The following is a 17,980-nucleotide window of genomic DNA, read 5'->3' as shown; positions in this document are numbered from 1 at the left end:
GAATCATAATTGATGGTGGTTTTCCAAATTAAAATATCTATTTAAAGGAATTATAGTTGGAAGTCAGATACTTGAAATCAGCATAACGCTTGGCTGCTCTGCTCATGCTCCACCGGCCGACTGTTACCAATGGAATAGAGAATGCAAGTGAGCTACAACGAGCAGCTCATTTGCATTCCTATTCCTTGATGCATGCCCTTTCCTTACCGGAGCAGTGTTTCCCAAGTTTAGTCCTGGAGAAACTCCCAGGATATCCACAATGAATATGCATAAAATAGATTTGCATATAATGGAGGCAGTGTATGCAAATCAAGTTCATGCATATTCATTGTGGATATCCTGAAACCCTGACTGACAAGGGGTACTCCAGAACTGGATTTGGGAAATACTGCTCTAGAGGGAGGAAAGAGACTAAAGGGAAGGGTAGATGCTGAGAGGAATGAGTTAACAGCTAAGCTAGAAAGGAAGTGAGGTTTGCGGGGAAAGTACTTGAAAGAAGGGAAGAAAATTGGGGTGGGGGGGGGGGGGGAGATGAGCAAAACAAAGTAAAGAGAAATAAACAAGCATTTTAAAGTTAATCAGAAACATCACTTTTCAGTGGCTTTTGGCACTCAGTGATGCTGATCAACTTGATCAGAGCAGCAGACACAATATTATATCACGCATACGGTTGTCTTTGTTCTGTTTTTTTTTCCCTAACATTTGTTTCTTGTATAATTGTGTTTCTTCCTTCGCATCCCTCAGGCGCGGTCCAGAATGTGACTGATGGGTTGTGCACACCTTCTAGCAGGTGGAGACTGAGAAAGCTGTGACTCTAGGAAGAGCCAATAAGAGCCCTTGCCAGCTAGAGAAAGATCCAGTAATCTCAGTCTCCAGCAGGTGGAAGGTGGTGAGCCCTTCAGTTTCATTCCTTATACTTCAAAGGGTTGTGATTCGGGTGCTTCTGCTGCAGCTGGTTGAACTCCGATATCAGCGGGAAACGCTGCCATCTTGTCTTCCCCCTTGATTGCTGCGTCCCTGCCTGGAGTGCCAGTCTCTCTGCCGGTTCCGAGTCCGGCTCTGGTTTCTTCGGCGGGTGAAGGAGGTTTTCCTCCTGAATTTATAGTACAAATGTATCAAGCCTTTTTGCTGCATAAAGCTTGTCCTGTAGAAGAAGAGGTCTCAGGAGGGGCAATTAGTGTCTGCAAAACGGCTCAGGCAGTCCTGGGACGTAGAGGAGGATTTTTCTTCTGAACCTGACCAGGAAATACCCTCTCTAGAAGAGCCAGATTTGCTTCCTGAGGGTCAGCTGTCTGAGGATTTACTTCAGCCTGATGATGCAGTGGAGGCTGTCCCTGCGGGGGAGGACCAGTCGGTGGTGAGAATTTTTCGTAAAGACTACCTGCAGGAACTTGTTTCTCTCGTTTCCACTACCTTGCTTTTTGAGGAGCAGGAGGCTTCAGAGGCAGAGCCCAGAAAAATTGACTTGCTGGTGAAAGGTATGCGACGACCAGGTAGGACCTTTCCAATGCATCAAGATATTAGAGGCATCATTCAGGCACAGTGGGAGGTTCCTGATTGTGCCTTTCGTCTCGCTAGGTCGTTCGTCTGTATCCCGTTCCAGATTCTGACAGAGCTTTTGCACCCTCCTGTCGTGGACACGGTAGACTCCGTGGTCACCAAGTGGAATACGGTTCCCGTGGATAGTGGTACCGCTTTGAAGGATGTCCAGGATCGCCGTATAGAATCCCTGTTGAGTTGCTTTAATGTCTCCGCTTTGGCAGTGTAGGCTGCTATTTGTGGTTTCTTGGTGCCAAGAGCTTGTTTTCGCTGGTCTAAGAAAGTCTTAGATCGTGCTTCAGATAATCTTTTGGCAATAGATACCGAGGTAGCGAAATTGGAGATGGGTTCGGCCTTTTTAGCGAATGCTCTTTACGATTTGCTTCGAGCCTCTTCTAAGTCTATGGCTTTATGTGTGGCAGCCCGTTGCTCTCTTTGGCTTCGTGGCTGGTCTGCGGATGCAGCCTCTAAATCCAAGCTTAGTAAATTTCCCTTTAAGGGTTCCTTACTGTTCGGTGATGAGTTGGAGAAGTTGGTCTGCAGCCTTGGAGAGTCTAAAGTCCCAAAGCTTTCTGAGGATCGTCCCAGGGGGTCTGGGCGCAGTGTTTTCTCTGGCTGTGGTAGAGGCCGTGATTTTCGTCGGTATAGAGCCGAGCAAAGTGGTTCTGGTCCAGCGCTCCAGGTTTTTTCAGAGGATTCATTCCTTTCGGGTTAATCGCAGAGGGTAGGGAGATGGCAGATTCCTTTCACGTCTTCCTCCCGTCCTCAGCAGTAAAGGTTTGCGGGCCCAGCCTCCGATTCCCAGTAGGTGCTAGGTTAACGCAGTTTTATTGGAGGTGGGCCCAGATTACTTCTGACCAGTGGGTTTTAGAGGTTATTAGAGACAGGTACACATTAGATTTTGCTCGTCCTTTGCCAGACATGTTTTTGGAACCTCCCCCCTGCTTCTGTCAGCTCAAGGCCATGACTGTCGGGGACACTCTACGCAGACTTCTCGATCTTTGGGCTATTTGTGCAGTTCCTTTGACAGAGCTTTGCAAAGGTCGTTACTCCATTTATTTTCTGGTTTCCAAGAAAGAGGGTACCTTCAGGCCAATTCTAGATCTCAAGGCAGTCAATCGAATCCTCAGAGTGCCTTTGTTTCGTATGGAGACACTGTGGTCAGTCATTGTGGCTGTTCGCCCGGGGAGTTTCTGACGGATCTCGACCTGATGGAGGTCTACATACTTATCCCCATCCATCCTGTGCATCAGCATTTCCTTCGCTTTGCGGTGCTGGGCCAGTATTTTCAGTTTTGAGCTCTCCCCTTTGGACTCGTAACTGCTCCATGAACGTTTACCAAGGTCATGGTTGTAGTGGCAGCAGCCCTCAGAATGGAGGACATTCTAATCCATCTTTATTTAGATGATTGGTTGATCAGAGCGAAGTCTTACCAAGAGAGCGTTCAGGCCACAGCTCGGGTGGTAGGCTTCTTGCAGTCCCTAGATTGGGTAGTCAATGCGCAGAAGAGTCGCCTCCAGCCCTCTGTCGTTGGAGTACCTGGGAGTGTGTTTCGACACACAGCAAGGCAGAGTTTTTCTTCCGTTGGCCCGTATACTCAAGCTGCAGTCACAGATTTGCCAGTTATTGCAGTCTCCGAGTCCATCAGTCAAGGATTTTCTTCAAGTCCTGGGTTACATGGCTGAGACTATCGAGGCAGTGCCCTGGGCCAGGGCTCATATGAGGTCTCTGCAGAAGTCTCTTCTATCTTGATGGTCCTCACAGAAAGGCACACTGCATCAGAGATTGTCCCTTCCTGCACAGGTGAGGAGCAGCCTCCACTGGTGGCTACGGGACGCCAGTCTGACCAGGGGAATGCCTCTGGATCAGCCCAGCTAGATAGTGGTCACAATGGATGCCAATCTTTTTGTGCTTTCCTTTTTAGAGTGGCCTAGTGGTTAGGGTGGTGGACTTTGGTCCTGGGGAACTGAGGAACTGAGTTCGATTCCCACTTCAGACACAGGCAGCTCCTTGTGACTCTGGGCAAGTCACTTAACCCTCCATTGCCCCATGTAAGCCGTATTGAGCCTGCCATGAGTGTGAAAGCGCGGGGTACAAATGTAACAAAAAAAAAAAAAAACACCTTTTTTTTTGGGGGGGGGGGGGGGGTCTTATTTTATTCCTTCTCTGTATTTTTGTAGATTATTTTTGCCTTTTTAAAGTTTTCTTTGTTTTACCAGGTTTGCTAGGTCTCGTTTAGGTATAAGTGCTTCCTTTTTAAGCACCATTGAGTTGTTTGATTTAGCCACGGCTGTTTTGCAACAGGACTGTCTCTGGCAAGGACACCCATTCTTGGTGTCTACAGTGTTTGGAGCCTGATCATACCCCTGCAAACTGTATTTTCTGTCTTCGTATGAAGAAGAGAACACAGTTGGCCAGAGAGGATCAGAGAGAAAAGATTTTTGGAAACGGGTCCGATGCCCTGATGTTTGTCTCGGCATATGTGTCTTCGATGTCGGCATTGGGTGCGTCGGTCCATATGGCTGTGAGACTCCGCACATGGTGTCCGTGCATTGAGTGAGTCTCCACTTGCCTCAATGCCAGCTGCTGTGGAGCCCCTTGGGACTGAGCAGCGTTGGACTCGACGACGAGGACTCAACGTCATCCTCTTTGGCACGGGGGAGCATCAATACCAAGCATTGGAAGAAACATCAGCATTGATTCCCCCTCAACGCGTGGTTTAGGAGCTCCGGGGCACCAAGGGTATTGGCGGTTCCTGAGAAGCTTTGGTGCCAGGAGGACCAGGCACCCTCTTCTTCACTGGCATCCCAGCGTTTCCCGATGTTGGCCCTCTAGTGCCTCCATGCCTTGCTCCCTGAGCTGTTGGCAGGGTTCTTGCAGAGTGCATCAGTGTCTGGGGTACTTGCGTCAGCTATGCCTTTTACTACAGTCCCACATGGTCATTATCCTGTGATGAGGTATCCAATGCCGATGCTGCTTGCAGTCTTAGCATTGACTGCCACCTTGTTGGCACACCCTCGATGTCACTGGAGGAAGCTTCTCCAGAGTCTAGGCCAGAGCAGACACCTTGGTGCCCCTGTTGGGGTCATGGGATAGGAGGCAATGTCCTATTGTGGATTAAAAACTGGTTAAAAGATAGAAAACAGAGTAGGTTTAAACAGTCAGTATTCTCAATGGAGAAGGGTAGATAGTGGGGTTCCCCAATGGCCTGTGTTGGGACCGCTGCTTTTTAATGTATTTATAAAGGATCTAGAGATGGGAATAACTAGTGAGGTAATTACATTTGCTGATAACACAAATTTATTCAAAGTTGTTAAATCGCAAGATGATTGTGAAAAATTACAAGAGGACCTTATGAGACTGGGTATCTAAGTGACAGATGACTTAATATGAGCAAGTGCAAAGTGATGCATGTGGGAAAGAGGAACCCGAACTATAGCTACATCATGCAAGGGATCTAGGTGTCGTCATTGATGATACGTTGAAACCCTCTGCTCAGTGTGTGGCGGCGGCTAAGAAAGCAAATAGAATATTAGGTATTATTAGGAAAGGAATGGAAAACAAAAATGAGGACATTATAATGCCTTTGAATTGCTCCATGGTGCGACCCCACCTCAAATAGTGTGTGCAGTTCTGGTTCCCACATCTGATATAGTGGAATTAGAAAAGGTACAGAGAAGGGTGACTAAAATGATAAAGGATATGGAACGACTTCCCTATGAGGAAAGGCTAATATAATGCCTTTGAATTGCTCCATGGTGCGACCCCACCTCAAATAGTGTGTGCAGTTCTGGTTCCCACATCTGATATAGTGGAATTAGAAAAGGTACAGAGAAGGGTGACTAAAATGATAAAGGGTATGGAACGACTTCCCTATGAGGAAAGGCTAATGCAGCTAGGGTCTTCAGCTTGGAGAAGAGACAGCCGAGGGCAGATATGATGGTCTATAAAATAATGAGTGGAGTGGAGCAGGTAAATGTAAATCGCTTTTTACTCTTTTCAAAAGTACTAGGACTAGGGGGCACGCAAAGAAACTACTAAGTAGTAAATTTAAAATAAATCGGAGAAAATATTTCTTTACTCAACGTGTAATTAAACTCTGGAATTTGTTGCTCCCTGAGCTGTTGGCTGGGTTCTTGCAGAGTGCATCGGTGTCTGAGGTACTTGCATCAGGTATGCCTTTTACTACAGTTCCACATGGTCATTATCCTTTGGTGAGGTCTCCAATGCTTAGCAGAGTTTGAAAAAGGGTTGGATAATTTCTTAAAAGAAAAGTCCATAAGTTATCATTAAGATGGGCTTGGGAAAATCCACTGCATATTCTCCAAAAGACATTACATGATGTGATACCCGCAAGCGAGCCTTCTCTGGAGTAGCCCCCACACTCTGGAATGCACTGCCTGAAAGGCTGCACTTAACACAAGACTATCTCTACTTCAGGAAGCAGGTGAAAGCTTAGCTGTTCAACCAGGCCTTTATTGGAAGAAGTAACTAACTCGTTAGTCTCACTCACACACACAAGGAGTACTCAGGCTGCAAACTCATTAGTCTCACTCACACACACAAGGAGTACTCAGGCTGCAAACTCATTAGTCTCACTCACACACACAAGGAGTACTCAGGCTGCATATACTGCAACAGGACATGTTTATCCACTCCTACTCTAGCTGAGATAACATTTAACCATTTCTCTAACCTCATGTACAACTTTCTTTAAATCAATCACCTTACTTTCTAACTCTTCCTACTTTCTTACCCTCCTATATGTTACATCTTTGCTTTACCCTTCGTTATCACCTATAATGTTCTATTACGTATTGTGTTGACGTAAATAGTATACCATGCCATACTTTGTATTGTTTTTGAATATTTTTACTGCTGTAATTGTCTATTGCTCATGCTTGATCTATTCTTACTGTACACCGCCTTGAGTGAATTCCTTCAAAAAGGCGGTAAATAAATCCTAGTAATAATAATAATAGCAGCATAAAATCAGTTTTACTGTTCTGGGATCTTGCCAGGTACTTGTGACCTGGATTGGCCACTGTTGGAAACAGGATACTGGGCTTGATGGACCTTCTGTCTGTCCCAGAATGGCAATGCTTATGTTCTTAACCCACTAGTCAGAGGATAAAAGGGGCCAACTTTCTTGGTAAAACTTCAGCCTCCCCCTGACCAGCAGGTCATCCAGGACCATCACTTTTACAGCAGCTATGCTGTGCTGGTGCCAGTCAAAAGCTCACCCCCTGCTTCAACTGGGAGAGCTGTCTGGGCCTTACGCACACGCTGACGAGAACGAGTGTGCTGGGGCTCAGCCTGCTGAGGCTGGTGAGCTATAACTACTCCTCTTTGACTTGCCAAACATCCTCTTAGAGGAGGAAGTAGGTGTAAAAGGTGCCTGGCGGGTGAAAGAATTGATGGTATCACTGTGCTTGTTGAAGAGGTCAGTGACCTCTTCCATCGTCTCGCCAAAAAAGATTATCTCCCCAGCACGTGGCATCCGCCAATTTCTTCTGAACCACCAGGTTCAAGTTAGAGACACTGTTCTGGAATCTTGCCTGGTACTTGTGACCTGTATTGGCCACTGTTGGAATCAGGATGGACTTTTCGGTCTGTCCTAGTATGGCAATACTTATGTACTTACGTTGAGGATGTTGGGCCACATGGTCTCAACAGACGTGTAACACCCAGGCACTTCTCCATTTAAGGCAGGCTCAATGAAGAATTTATTGGACCCAGGCCACTGCAAAGTTCCAATATGTAATTTCTGTCACCAGTCCTCTCCAGAACTCATTGTCAAGAGTGAATCAATCCAATCTGGAATTCGTTGCCAGAGAATGTGGTACAAGCAGTGTGAATGAATGTGGTGGTTTGTAGGAAGGTACATGGGAAATTTTTCTGGGGGTGGGGGGAGATGCCATCCCTTATAATGGGGGAATTCTGTACAAGAAAATTGCAGATAAAGTGTGCAGAATTTTGCAGAATTCAAATTTTTTGCACTGAATTCCCCCTGGAGTAATTTGTCAGATTTAAAAACCCAACTCTTGAGTACAGCTTAGTGCAGTTGATGCGTATCATGTAGAAGGTAAACCCATCTCAGTGAAGCCTTTAGTTATTCATGTCATGTGGGAGATTGCTTTCATTGAAGCCTCCCACTGTGTCATGGGGCCTCAGTGTTGTACTGTATTAACTCAGCTGATGAAAGCTCCTCTTGATGCATTCAACACTGTCATCTGAAGTACCTGACTTGGAAGGCCTTGGTGGTGATCATATGAGTTTGCAGAATTAGTGAGCTACAGGATCTAGCAATTCATCTACCTTAAATTTTTTTTTACAACAGAATGGTTTATTGTTGGAGTTCCATCTTACACCAGAAAAGCAGAGGCAGCTGAAAGGAAGAGACATCAACCAAGAGAGATCACCAACACCTTTTTTTGTTAAGATGACTCTTGGTTGTCAATCTTGTATAACTGACTCAGCTGGGTTTTGCCAGCATCAGGGGACTGTAAACATAAATATAAACATACAACATATAAAGACATTTTAAATGATAAAAATTAAGTGCTTTACATTTATAACATCAAAAATGTAAAAATATAGAAAAACTGTATGTACAGAGACAAATGCAGTCCATCAGGAAAATATAAAATGAACATAAATGTATATTTACCATACAGCTTCACAACTGTTTGTTCTCCAATTTCTGAAAGATAATTTGGAATGAAAACTAAAAAGATTGAAAATCAAATTCAATAAGGTCAAACAATATTAGTATATGATTTGTAAAAGAGAATTTTTGGGACATATGAAATAAAAAGCAATCAAATTATCCTGCCAGTAATTTTTTTTCCCCAGACCTCACACTGGCGATTGTGAAAGTGCACTGCACATTTGGATTGCAAGGGAGCTTTGGCTTGGCCTTCTCTCTGGATTTAACTAAAGCCCTTAATCACTCAACTTTTTCTTTGATTCTACCAGGATGGGGGCTGCCATCGGCAGGAACACACTTTCCAATTGGCTAGCAGATTATATTTCCTTCGCCTCTGCCTAGGAAATGACTCTTGAGGGTCATATCAGAGCTATGGGGGTGTCAGTTGCCCACTTGGTCCACCTCCCTGGAGGAGATTTGTAGAGCTGCAGCTTGTACATCTGTCCATTCACATCCCATTACTGTTTTAAACAAGACTCCAAAAGTGACAGTAGGTTTCGCCAGTCACTCCTGCAGAATCTCTTTAGTAGGGGCATTGCCAGAACTCAATTTTTTTGGAGGGGCCAAGCACTTCATCTTGGTTACCCCCTCCCTCCGCCCCACCTGCTGAATCTTACCTTTGCCGGTGGGGATGCTCAAGCCTTGCCACTTGGAAGAGGTTCTTTGCCAGAACTCCTGCCCATACTGCCTGAGCAGTGAGGAAGCCAGTAGGTTGCTACAGCCTCTGATGCTGGTACTTCTGTGTGTGCTCAGTTCAATACATGAACTGAGCATGCGAGGAAGTGCTGGCATCGGAGTATGGAGCACCCCACTGACCCTTACCATAGATATCTGCAGTCATTCATTCTTTGATGCTTTGTTTTTAGCACTTAGAGCCTTGATAAGTTTGTTGGACTCGTAGGATATGAAGTGGTGCCAGAAGGCTTTAGGGCTGGCATTTACATTTTGTTCTGAATGACAGAATTCTCTACCATGCTGGTGTTGTGCATAGTACTTCCTAATGCTGCTTTTTAAAGATTAGGTAGATTTATGAGAGAGCCATATAATACAGTTAATAGAAAATAAGAACATGTACTTTATATATGTTCTCATGTTAAAACTGTTTTTCAATTATGTTCACTACTGGTTATATGTTACATTCCTTAACTTTTTCACCAGTCATGTTTATAACTACTGTACAAGTGTACATCAGTCTAATCAAGCACGAGGAGCTGGAGTTCCTCCAAAATCAAAAAAAGGACAGACGCCGGGTGGAGCGCAGTTTGTTGGCTTGGAGTTATATAAACGATTAAAAGAATTTCTGAAGAACTACTTGACAAATCTTCTTAAGGTAAGGTTACATAGAGAAATCCAGACACCATTATCAACAATTCTCCTTCAGTGTCATCTTTCCCAGTTCCCTGCTCTTCAGTGCCCTGCATTTATGTATGGCAGTGATAAGCCACTGAAAGAAAATTAAATGAGAGCAACTTGATTATAAGTAACTTTCATCTTGTATTAAAATGATAGTCATATTGATATAGTAGCTGTTGGTGTACAAGTGCACATGAACCATCTAATTCATCTACATAGCCCTTGCTAAGACTCTGATCTGTTTAACACCTTCCCTTGCCATTATAGCATAGCCCTCACTTTCTGCCTAAAATGTGCTTGAATTCTGCCTCTTGTTACCACTACCTCTGCAGATAGTTTGTTCCAGGCGTCCATTACTCACTGACTTTAGTATCTACAGTTCCTTGTAAAAGTCTTCACACTCGTTATATTCTTCACATTCTGTTCTCTAAATAAACACAATTCAGAATGCATTAAAATATGAGCTTCACTATCTGTGCAACATATATTGCACTTTTAACATGAACAAACAATTACAGAAATATTAAAGTAATGAATAAGAAATCACAAAACCTTGATTGCAAGTCTTCACGCCCCTTCTCTGAATACTTTCAAAGTTTGCTGTGGATTTTTCTGTTGGATTCAAGACATGCATTCTTGCCGAGTCCCCCACTTCATTGTTGCTTTTGTACATAGACTCATTCTCCTGCTGAAAGGTGAATCTTTTCCTCCATCCCATCTGGAACAGGTATTCCTCCAAGATATTCCTGTACTTTTCACCATCCTCCTTTCCCTTGATCTTTATATACCTCTGTCCACTCTGCTGCCCCTTAATGTAATGCTACCACTACTATGCTTTAATGTAGGAATGAATGTAAAACTTACAAAATTAAGATTTTTGTGTCTTAGTCTTTAATTGTTTTTGGAATATTTCTATAAATTTTCATGATCAAAGTGTAGAGTAGATTGCATATAGCAGTGAAACAAACTCCTATTTTAGTGCATTTTGAATTATAATTTCTAGATGAAAGAATGTGAAAAGCATAGGTGCCCGGTATGAGGCTAAACAAGAGTGGCAACTCGGGGAGCCAGTAGAAAGAGCAGCACAGGTGTAGCCTGCAGGATCTGATTTTGTTGTTTCTGCACTGGCATAGTGAAAGCCACTCCTGTTCCCCCTAGCGTCCCCCCCCCCCCCCCCCCCCAATTCTCACACACTTCTGCCCAAACCTCTTTGTTTCTGTTTGTAGCGGTCTACACTACCAATTACAGCAGGCCTGCCTTCCCCCAATGATGCATCCCTCCTCCTTTGACACAAATTTCCTGCTTCTGCGAGGGTGGGATGTGTCACAGAGAGAAGGCTGAGTCCCTGAGGCAGGCCTGCTGTGATCTATGGTGCAGACTGCTACCAGCAGCATTGCATGCTGCAGCAGAAAGACTAATCCACTGACTCTAAGGCAAGTGTCCGACTGCCTTAAATGCATTGGACAGGTTGCTGCCGTTTTGGTACGGGGTGGGGAGAAAAGGCTGTTAGACCGCCATGGCGGGTGGGAGGTTGAGTTTATAGTCCACTAGGCCACCAGGGATTTTTTTTCTTGGTATCGGGAGGGGGGGGTGGGAGATCACCCCCTGTGTCCTTGTGTTGGGGGAGGGTTTCGAGGGGCAGTAGGCCACCAGGGGGAAGATGATAGCAGCCCAGGCTGCCTAGCATGGATGGGGGGAGGGGAAAGAGCCTTAACCCTATCATCGACTTGGAGGTGGTGTAGGATTAAGGCACTATTCGGCCCCTACGATCAGAGTGCAGCGCTCTGATCATATAGGTGGAATACGGGAGAGCTCATTTAAATATAATTTAAATGATCTCTGTGGTATTCCTTGTGTGCTCTCTCCAGATGCCCTCTGATCATGGGCGCTGTGTAAATGTGGGCGATAGGTGCTAGTGTCCTCTAGCACCCGTATTTTCTTTTGATCATTGGAGTGTCAGAGAAGTATGTCCTCCAAAATAAAACATTTCACTTTGTGGTGTCCCCAATTAGTGACTTATGCAAGGGAAATTCTACTTCATATTCTCTGAGAGGTACCCACAATGGTCACATAACCTGATTGTGGGTATCAGGAAATGGATAGTTTTCCAGAAAAAAAATTGTGTATGCGCGAAAAGGGACCTAAGTAAAACTCAGTGGACAGCTTCAAAAAAGTGTAGGAGGATAGGTTGTTTCCCATTGAACTTCTTTTCTCCGATGACAAGCAGACCTATGATTCTCACGTATGGGTAACACTGTCCGTGTTGCCTGGTCTGAAGCTTGTGACAAGCTTCACTGCACATATGCAAGTTCCTTCCCGCCCACCGCAAGAGTGGAGGAGTGGCCTAGTGGTTAGGGTGGTGGACTTTGGTCCTGAGGAACTGAGTTCGATTCCCACTTCAGGCACAGGCAGCTCCTTGTGACTCTGGGCAAGTCACTTAACCCTCCATTGCCCCATGTAAGCCGCATTGAGCCTGCCATGAGTGGGAAAGCGCGGGGTACAAATGTAAAAAAAAAGAGTGTGGGACCATTCTGTTTTTTCCATGGTGTGAGGAGTGGACACATTTTTCTCTTCTGTCCTCACAGCTGCTGGTTCGGTTTTCTAACAAGAGCTGCTTTTTGTGCCTTCCTGGTTTCTGTTTTAGTTTGCTTTATTTTGTACCTCGCTCAGAGTATTCTTTTTTACATTTTTTGTTTATCTTCCCTTTTTTTTAAGGTTTCCATTTTTACTGTGCTCGGTAGGCTGCATGTAGGCCTGAGCTTTGGTCATCCTTCGTTTTTCTCTGGGGCTTTGCCCCTTTTTTGGCACCATTGAGTCTTTTGATTTAGTCACGGCTGTTTTTCTTTCCATGACATTAAAGGTTCCAAGTGGCTTTAAGCACTATACATGGTGGAACTGTACCATCTCTGTAAAAGCACCCATTCTTGGTGTCGTCTTATGAAAAAAATAACAGAACCAGAGAGGCTCAAAGGGAGAAACTTCATGGAGCCAGGTCTGAAACCTCGACATCGATGTTGGCATCAGGTATGTCGGTCCATATGCCAGCGAGTTCCTTAGACACTGGAAATGACCATGCATTGAGTGGGTCTCCACCTTCCTTGACTCCGGCCACTATGCAGGCCCTCTAGGACTGATTGGTGTCAGACCTGACCCCGAGATGGCATGAGAACTTGACATCCTCGTCGGTACCTAGGAGTGTTGATGACAAGCATTGGAACAGCATTGGCATTAATCGCCCTCAGCACGGTGCCAGTAGCCTCGGTGCACCGAGGGATTCCCCAACACCCGAGAAATGGTGGCGGGGGAGGACTGCTCCCCCTCCATACAGGAGGTGCCTGAGTTTCCAGGCAGCTAGCACCGGACACCTGCTTCAACAAGTTCAGCAGTCTGCTTCTACACAGACGACACATCTTTTCCCGATGTCTGCCCTTGATGGGCACTTCTGGGACTTGCTCCGTTAGTTTTTGGCTGGATTTATACCACAAAGTGCATCGGTGTCTGGGGTGCTTGCGCCTGCCATGCCGCTTGCTGGTATCCCGCATGGCCATCAGCCTGTGGTGAGGTCTTCAGAGCCGTTTGCGGCCTGGATGTTGACTGCTGCCCATGGTGGCACCCACTCGACATCAGTGGAGGAAGCTTCACCAGAGTAGAGGCTGGAGCCACCACCTCGATGCCCCTCTCATGGTTCCTGTTTGTTGAGGGGGGCTTGGTCTCGGCCCTCCCTGAGGAGTTCCTGACTGACACAGATGAGGAATGGTTATTGAAGAAGGAGTCTTGTGACATCCCGTCTGATCCCGCCCCTTCACAGGAAAGGAGAAAGTCTCCACCTCCGAGCCTTTCCTTCCCCTCTTTCGTAAAGGAGATGACGACTGCCATCCTAATTCCTTTGGAAGTGGAGAATGAGCCCAGGGCTAAGATGCTCGAGGTCCTGGACTACGGCTCTCCCTTTAGAGAGGCTGTGACAGTCCCGCTTCACGAGATCTTACGGGACGATCAGGTGAGGAACTGGGAGTCCCCTCTTTCAGTCCCTCTCCTCCCCAAGAAGATTGACACCATGCACCGGATTCAGGCTTCCCCTGGGTTTGATAGGCCTCTGTTACCTTATCATTCCCTAGTGGTGGAATCTGTGCTTAAGAGAGCTGGGAGTACTGGGGGCTATGCTGTAGCGCTCCCCTGGCAGAGAAGCTAGAACCCTGGATTCTTTTGGGTGGAATATGCCTCGGGCCTCTATGCTCATCTCCCATATCAAATCGTGCCAGCTCTACATGAGCCTGTACTTATGATCCTTGGTGCGTAGTTGTCTGTCTGATTTGTCAGACTTTCTCCTACCAGAGCAGGCTGAATCTGTTCATTAACTGGTCAAGCAGCAGAATGAGTTGTCATAAGTTCTTGGCCAGGTGTGCCTATGACACTTTTTATGTAGCATCCAGAATTTCTGCTCAAGAGTATAGTGATATGCAGAATCTGATGGCTTTGTGTCTGACATGGACCTGGCAGGGCAACAGAGGTTGGCGGATGCTACATGCTGGGGGGGGGGGGGGGGGGGGGGATAATCTTTTTGGAGAGAAGGTCATGGGAATAGGAAGTAGTGTTCTATTGTGGATTAAAAACTGGTTAAAAGATAGAAAACAGAGAGTAGGGTTAAATGGATAGTATTCTCAATGGAGAAGGGTAGTTAGTGGGGTTCCCCGGGGCTCTGTGCTGGGACCGCTGCTTTTTAACATATTTATAAATAACCTAGAGCTGGGAGTAACAAGTGAGGTAATTAAATTTGCTGATGACACAAAGTTATTCAGAGTCGTTAAATCACGGGAGGATTGTGAAAAATTACAAGAGGACCTTATGAGACTGGGAGACTGGGTTTCTAAATGGCAGATGACATTTCATATGAGCAAGTGCAAAGTGATGCATGTGGGAAAGAGGAACCCAAATTATAGCTACATCATGCAAGGTTCCACGTTAGGAGTCACAGACCAAGAAAGGGATCATCTATGTGTCGTTGTTGATGATACATTAAAACCTGCTCAGTGTGGTGCTACGGCTAAGAAAGCAAATAGAATGTTAGGTATTATTAGGAAAGGAATGGAAAACAAAAATGAGGACGTTGTAATGCCTTTGTATCGCTCCATGGTGCCTGTTTACGGATGATACTAAGATCTGTAACAGAGTGGACACCCGGGAAAGAGTGGAAAACATGAAAAAGGATCTGAGGAAGCTAGAAGAATGGTCTAAGGTTTGGCAATTAAAATTCAATGCGAAGAAATGCAAAGTGATGCGCTTAGGGAATAGAAATCCACGGGAGACGTATGTGTTAGGTGGGGAGAGTCTGATAGGTACGGACGGGGAGAGGGATCTTGGGGTGATAGTATCTGAGGATTTGAAGGCGACGAAACAATGTGACAAGGCAGTGGCTGTAGCGAGAAGGTTGTTGGGCTGTATAGAGAGAGGTGTGACCAGCAGAAGAAAGGGGGGTGTTGATGCCCCTGCATAAGTCATTGGTGAGGCCCCACCATAAAAAGAATTGAAGCGGTGCAAAGAAAAGCTACGAGAATGGTATGGGATTTGCGTTACAAGACGTGTGAGGAGAGACTTGCTGACCTAAACGTGTATACTCTGGAGGAAAGGAGAAACAGGGGTGACATGATACAGACGTTCAAATATTTGAAAGGTATTAATCCGCAAACGAACCTTTTCTGGAGATGGGAAGACGGTAGAATGAGAGGACATGAAATGAGATTGAAGGGGGGCAGACTCAAGAAAATGTCAGGAAGTATTTTTTCACGGAGAGAGTGGTGGATGCTTGGAATGCCCTCTTGCGGGAGGTGGTGGAAATGAAAATGGTAACGGAATTCAAACATGCGTGGGATAAACATAAAGGAATCCTGTTCAGAAGGAATGGATCCTCAGGAGCTTAGCCGAGATTGGGTGGCAGAGCCGGTGGTGGGAGGCCGGGGCTAGTGGTTGGGAGGCGGGGATAGTGCTGGGCAGACTTATACGGTCTGTACCAGAGCTGGTGGTGGGAGGCGGGGACAGTGCTGGGCAGACTTATATGGTCTGTGCCAGAGCTGCTGGTGGGAGGTGGGGATAGTGCTGGGCAGACTTATGGGCAGACAGGTACAAATCAAGGTAGGGTATACACAAAAAGTAGCACATATATAAGTTTATCTTGTTGGACAGACTGGATGGACCATGCAGGTCTTTTTCTGCTGTCATCTACTATGTTACTGTGTAATATTGTGTTCAATTCTGGTCGTTGCATCTCTGAAATTCGTTTCTGGAGAATGTGGTAAAGGCAGTTAGCTTAGCGGAGTTTAAAAAAAGGTTTGGACGGCTTCCTAAAGGAAAAGTCCATAGACCGTTATTAAATGGACTTGGGGAAAATCCACTATTTCTGGCATAAGCAGTATAAAATGTTTTGTACATTTTTGGGATCTTGCCGGGTATTTGTGACTTGGATTGGCCACTGTTGGAAACAGGATGCTGGGCTCAATGGACCTTTGGTCTTTCCCAGTATGGCAATACTTATGTGTCGGATGTCATCACCCATATGAGGCAATTAATGTCCTGTCATCGGAAAGGATTTTGAAAGTTCAGACGGTTAAGCAAATGAGGTAGTGCGGAAATAAGACAAAGTGTTAACTAGGTGTGTAGCTAACTAGTAGTCAATGAAGCCAATTCTAGTGAAGATATGTAGGATATGTCAGCATTCAGTGCTGGAGATGGTACCAAATATCAGAACTATTATGAAAGGGCTTAAAAGAAACACACATCTCAGGTGACATAAAAGCCTGTTACCACACTGGAAGGAATAAAAAAAAACCCAAAGTGTAACATTGAAAAAAGAGAAATGTTAAATGGTTTGTAAATGTAAATATATGCAACTAGAAGGACAAGACCTACCATCTAACAGAGACGGGGCACTGCTATAGTCATCTCTGATGATATGAGTCATGTTCCCCTGCTTTTTCACTGTATTAGTATATCTGGATGGATACCAAGAGGTATCGCCAGTATAAAAAGTGGCACTTGCCACTGATGTTCACTTCATAGATAAAGTGAAGATACTTACGTGTAGTTGGTATTCTCTGAGGGCAGCACGCCTTATATTCTTACATGTAGGTAACGATATCCGCATTAACTGGGCAGGAGCTTGTGACAATCTGTTACAGAGCTCTTTGGAACACGAGTCATGCTCCACCGCGCATGTGCGCATGCCTTCCCGCCTACCGCGAGAGCATAGGACCATCAGTACAATACTAGAGCATAAAAGAAGAGGAGACAACTCCAAGGGGAGGTGGGAGGGTATGTCCCTCCCTGCTGTCCTTGGAGAGTACCTGCAACAGGTTTGCTTTCTCCGAGGACAAGCAGGCCTATGATTCTTACGTGTGGGAATCCCTAGCTACCAGGCTCGCTGAAAACAATAACCATTGGTTAATTGCACCATTCAGTGGTGAGGTCAACCACAGATTAACTTGAAACTGTATACAGTCTGAGTGAGAGTGCAGCCGGGTGGAGTGTGGCTCAAGATCCCAAAAACATTCTGGAGAATTGTCTGTCAAAACCAACTGTTCGAGTATCCTGGTCAAGGCAGTAATGAGATGTGAATGTATGGACCGAAAACTATACTACAGCCTTGCAAATTTCTTCAGTGGAGGCTGACCTCAAATGGGTACTGACACAGCCATGGCCCTAACATTGTGAGCCTTGAAATGACCCTCAAGGGTCAGCCCAGTCTGGGCATAAGTGAAAGAAATGCCGTCTGCCAGCCAGTTGGAGATGATATGTTTCCCATTGGCAACACCCATCCTTTTGGGATCAAAAGAAACGAAAACCTGGGTGGACTGTCTGTTGGGCCTAGTCCGCTCCAAGTAAAAGGCCAATGCTCGCTTGCAGTCCAAGGTGTGCAGTGTGCTTTCGTCAGGATGGGCATGAGGTCATGGAAAGAATGTTGGCATGATAATTGACTGGTTCAGATGGAACTCCGACACAACTTTAGGAAGGAACTTAAGGTGCGTGCAGAGGGCTACTCTGTTGTGATGAAACTTAGTATAAGGTGAATCCACTACTAAGGCCTGAAGCTCACTTATCCTGTGAGCTAAGTAACAGCGACCAAAAATATGATCTTACAGGTCAAATCCTTCAGATGACAGGTATCAAGTAGCTCAAAAGGAGCTTTCACCATAGATAGAGGTTTGACATGAGGACTTTGTCAATAGCAAATCTCTCATGAAACGAACAACTAGAGTCTGTCCAGAGATGGGCTTTCTCTCTACATGGTGATGGTAAGCATTAATTGCAGTGAGGTGAACCCTTACAGAGTTGGTTTTAAGATCAGATTTGGAGAGGTGTAGAAGGTACTCAGGTTGGGGCTGTCAAAGG

At 45.5% G+C, this 17,980-nt stretch overlaps 1 protein-coding gene across 1 annotated transcript in view; it reads left to right on the top strand.

Annotated features, from left to right (window-relative positions):
* CUL1 (cullin 1) overlaps positions 1-17,980 on the top strand; it is a 331,942-nt gene that overhangs the window by 48,752 nt on the left and 265,210 nt on the right. Inside the window, exon 3 of the mRNA XM_030203694.1 lies at positions 9,407-9,578. Coding sequence (XP_030059554.1) covers positions 9,407-9,578 — 172 coding nt within the window. The remainder of the gene's footprint in view (positions 1-9,406; positions 9,579-17,980) is intronic.

Source organism: Microcaecilia unicolor, chromosome 1, assembly GCF_901765095.1.
Source record: "Microcaecilia unicolor chromosome 1, aMicUni1.1, whole genome shotgun sequence".
NCBI classification, from domain to species: domain Eukaryota; kingdom Metazoa; phylum Chordata; class Amphibia; order Gymnophiona; family Siphonopidae; genus Microcaecilia; species Microcaecilia unicolor.
The sequence above is the reverse complement of the archived record's forward strand: the minus strand, read 5'-3'. Positions and strand labels throughout refer to the sequence as shown.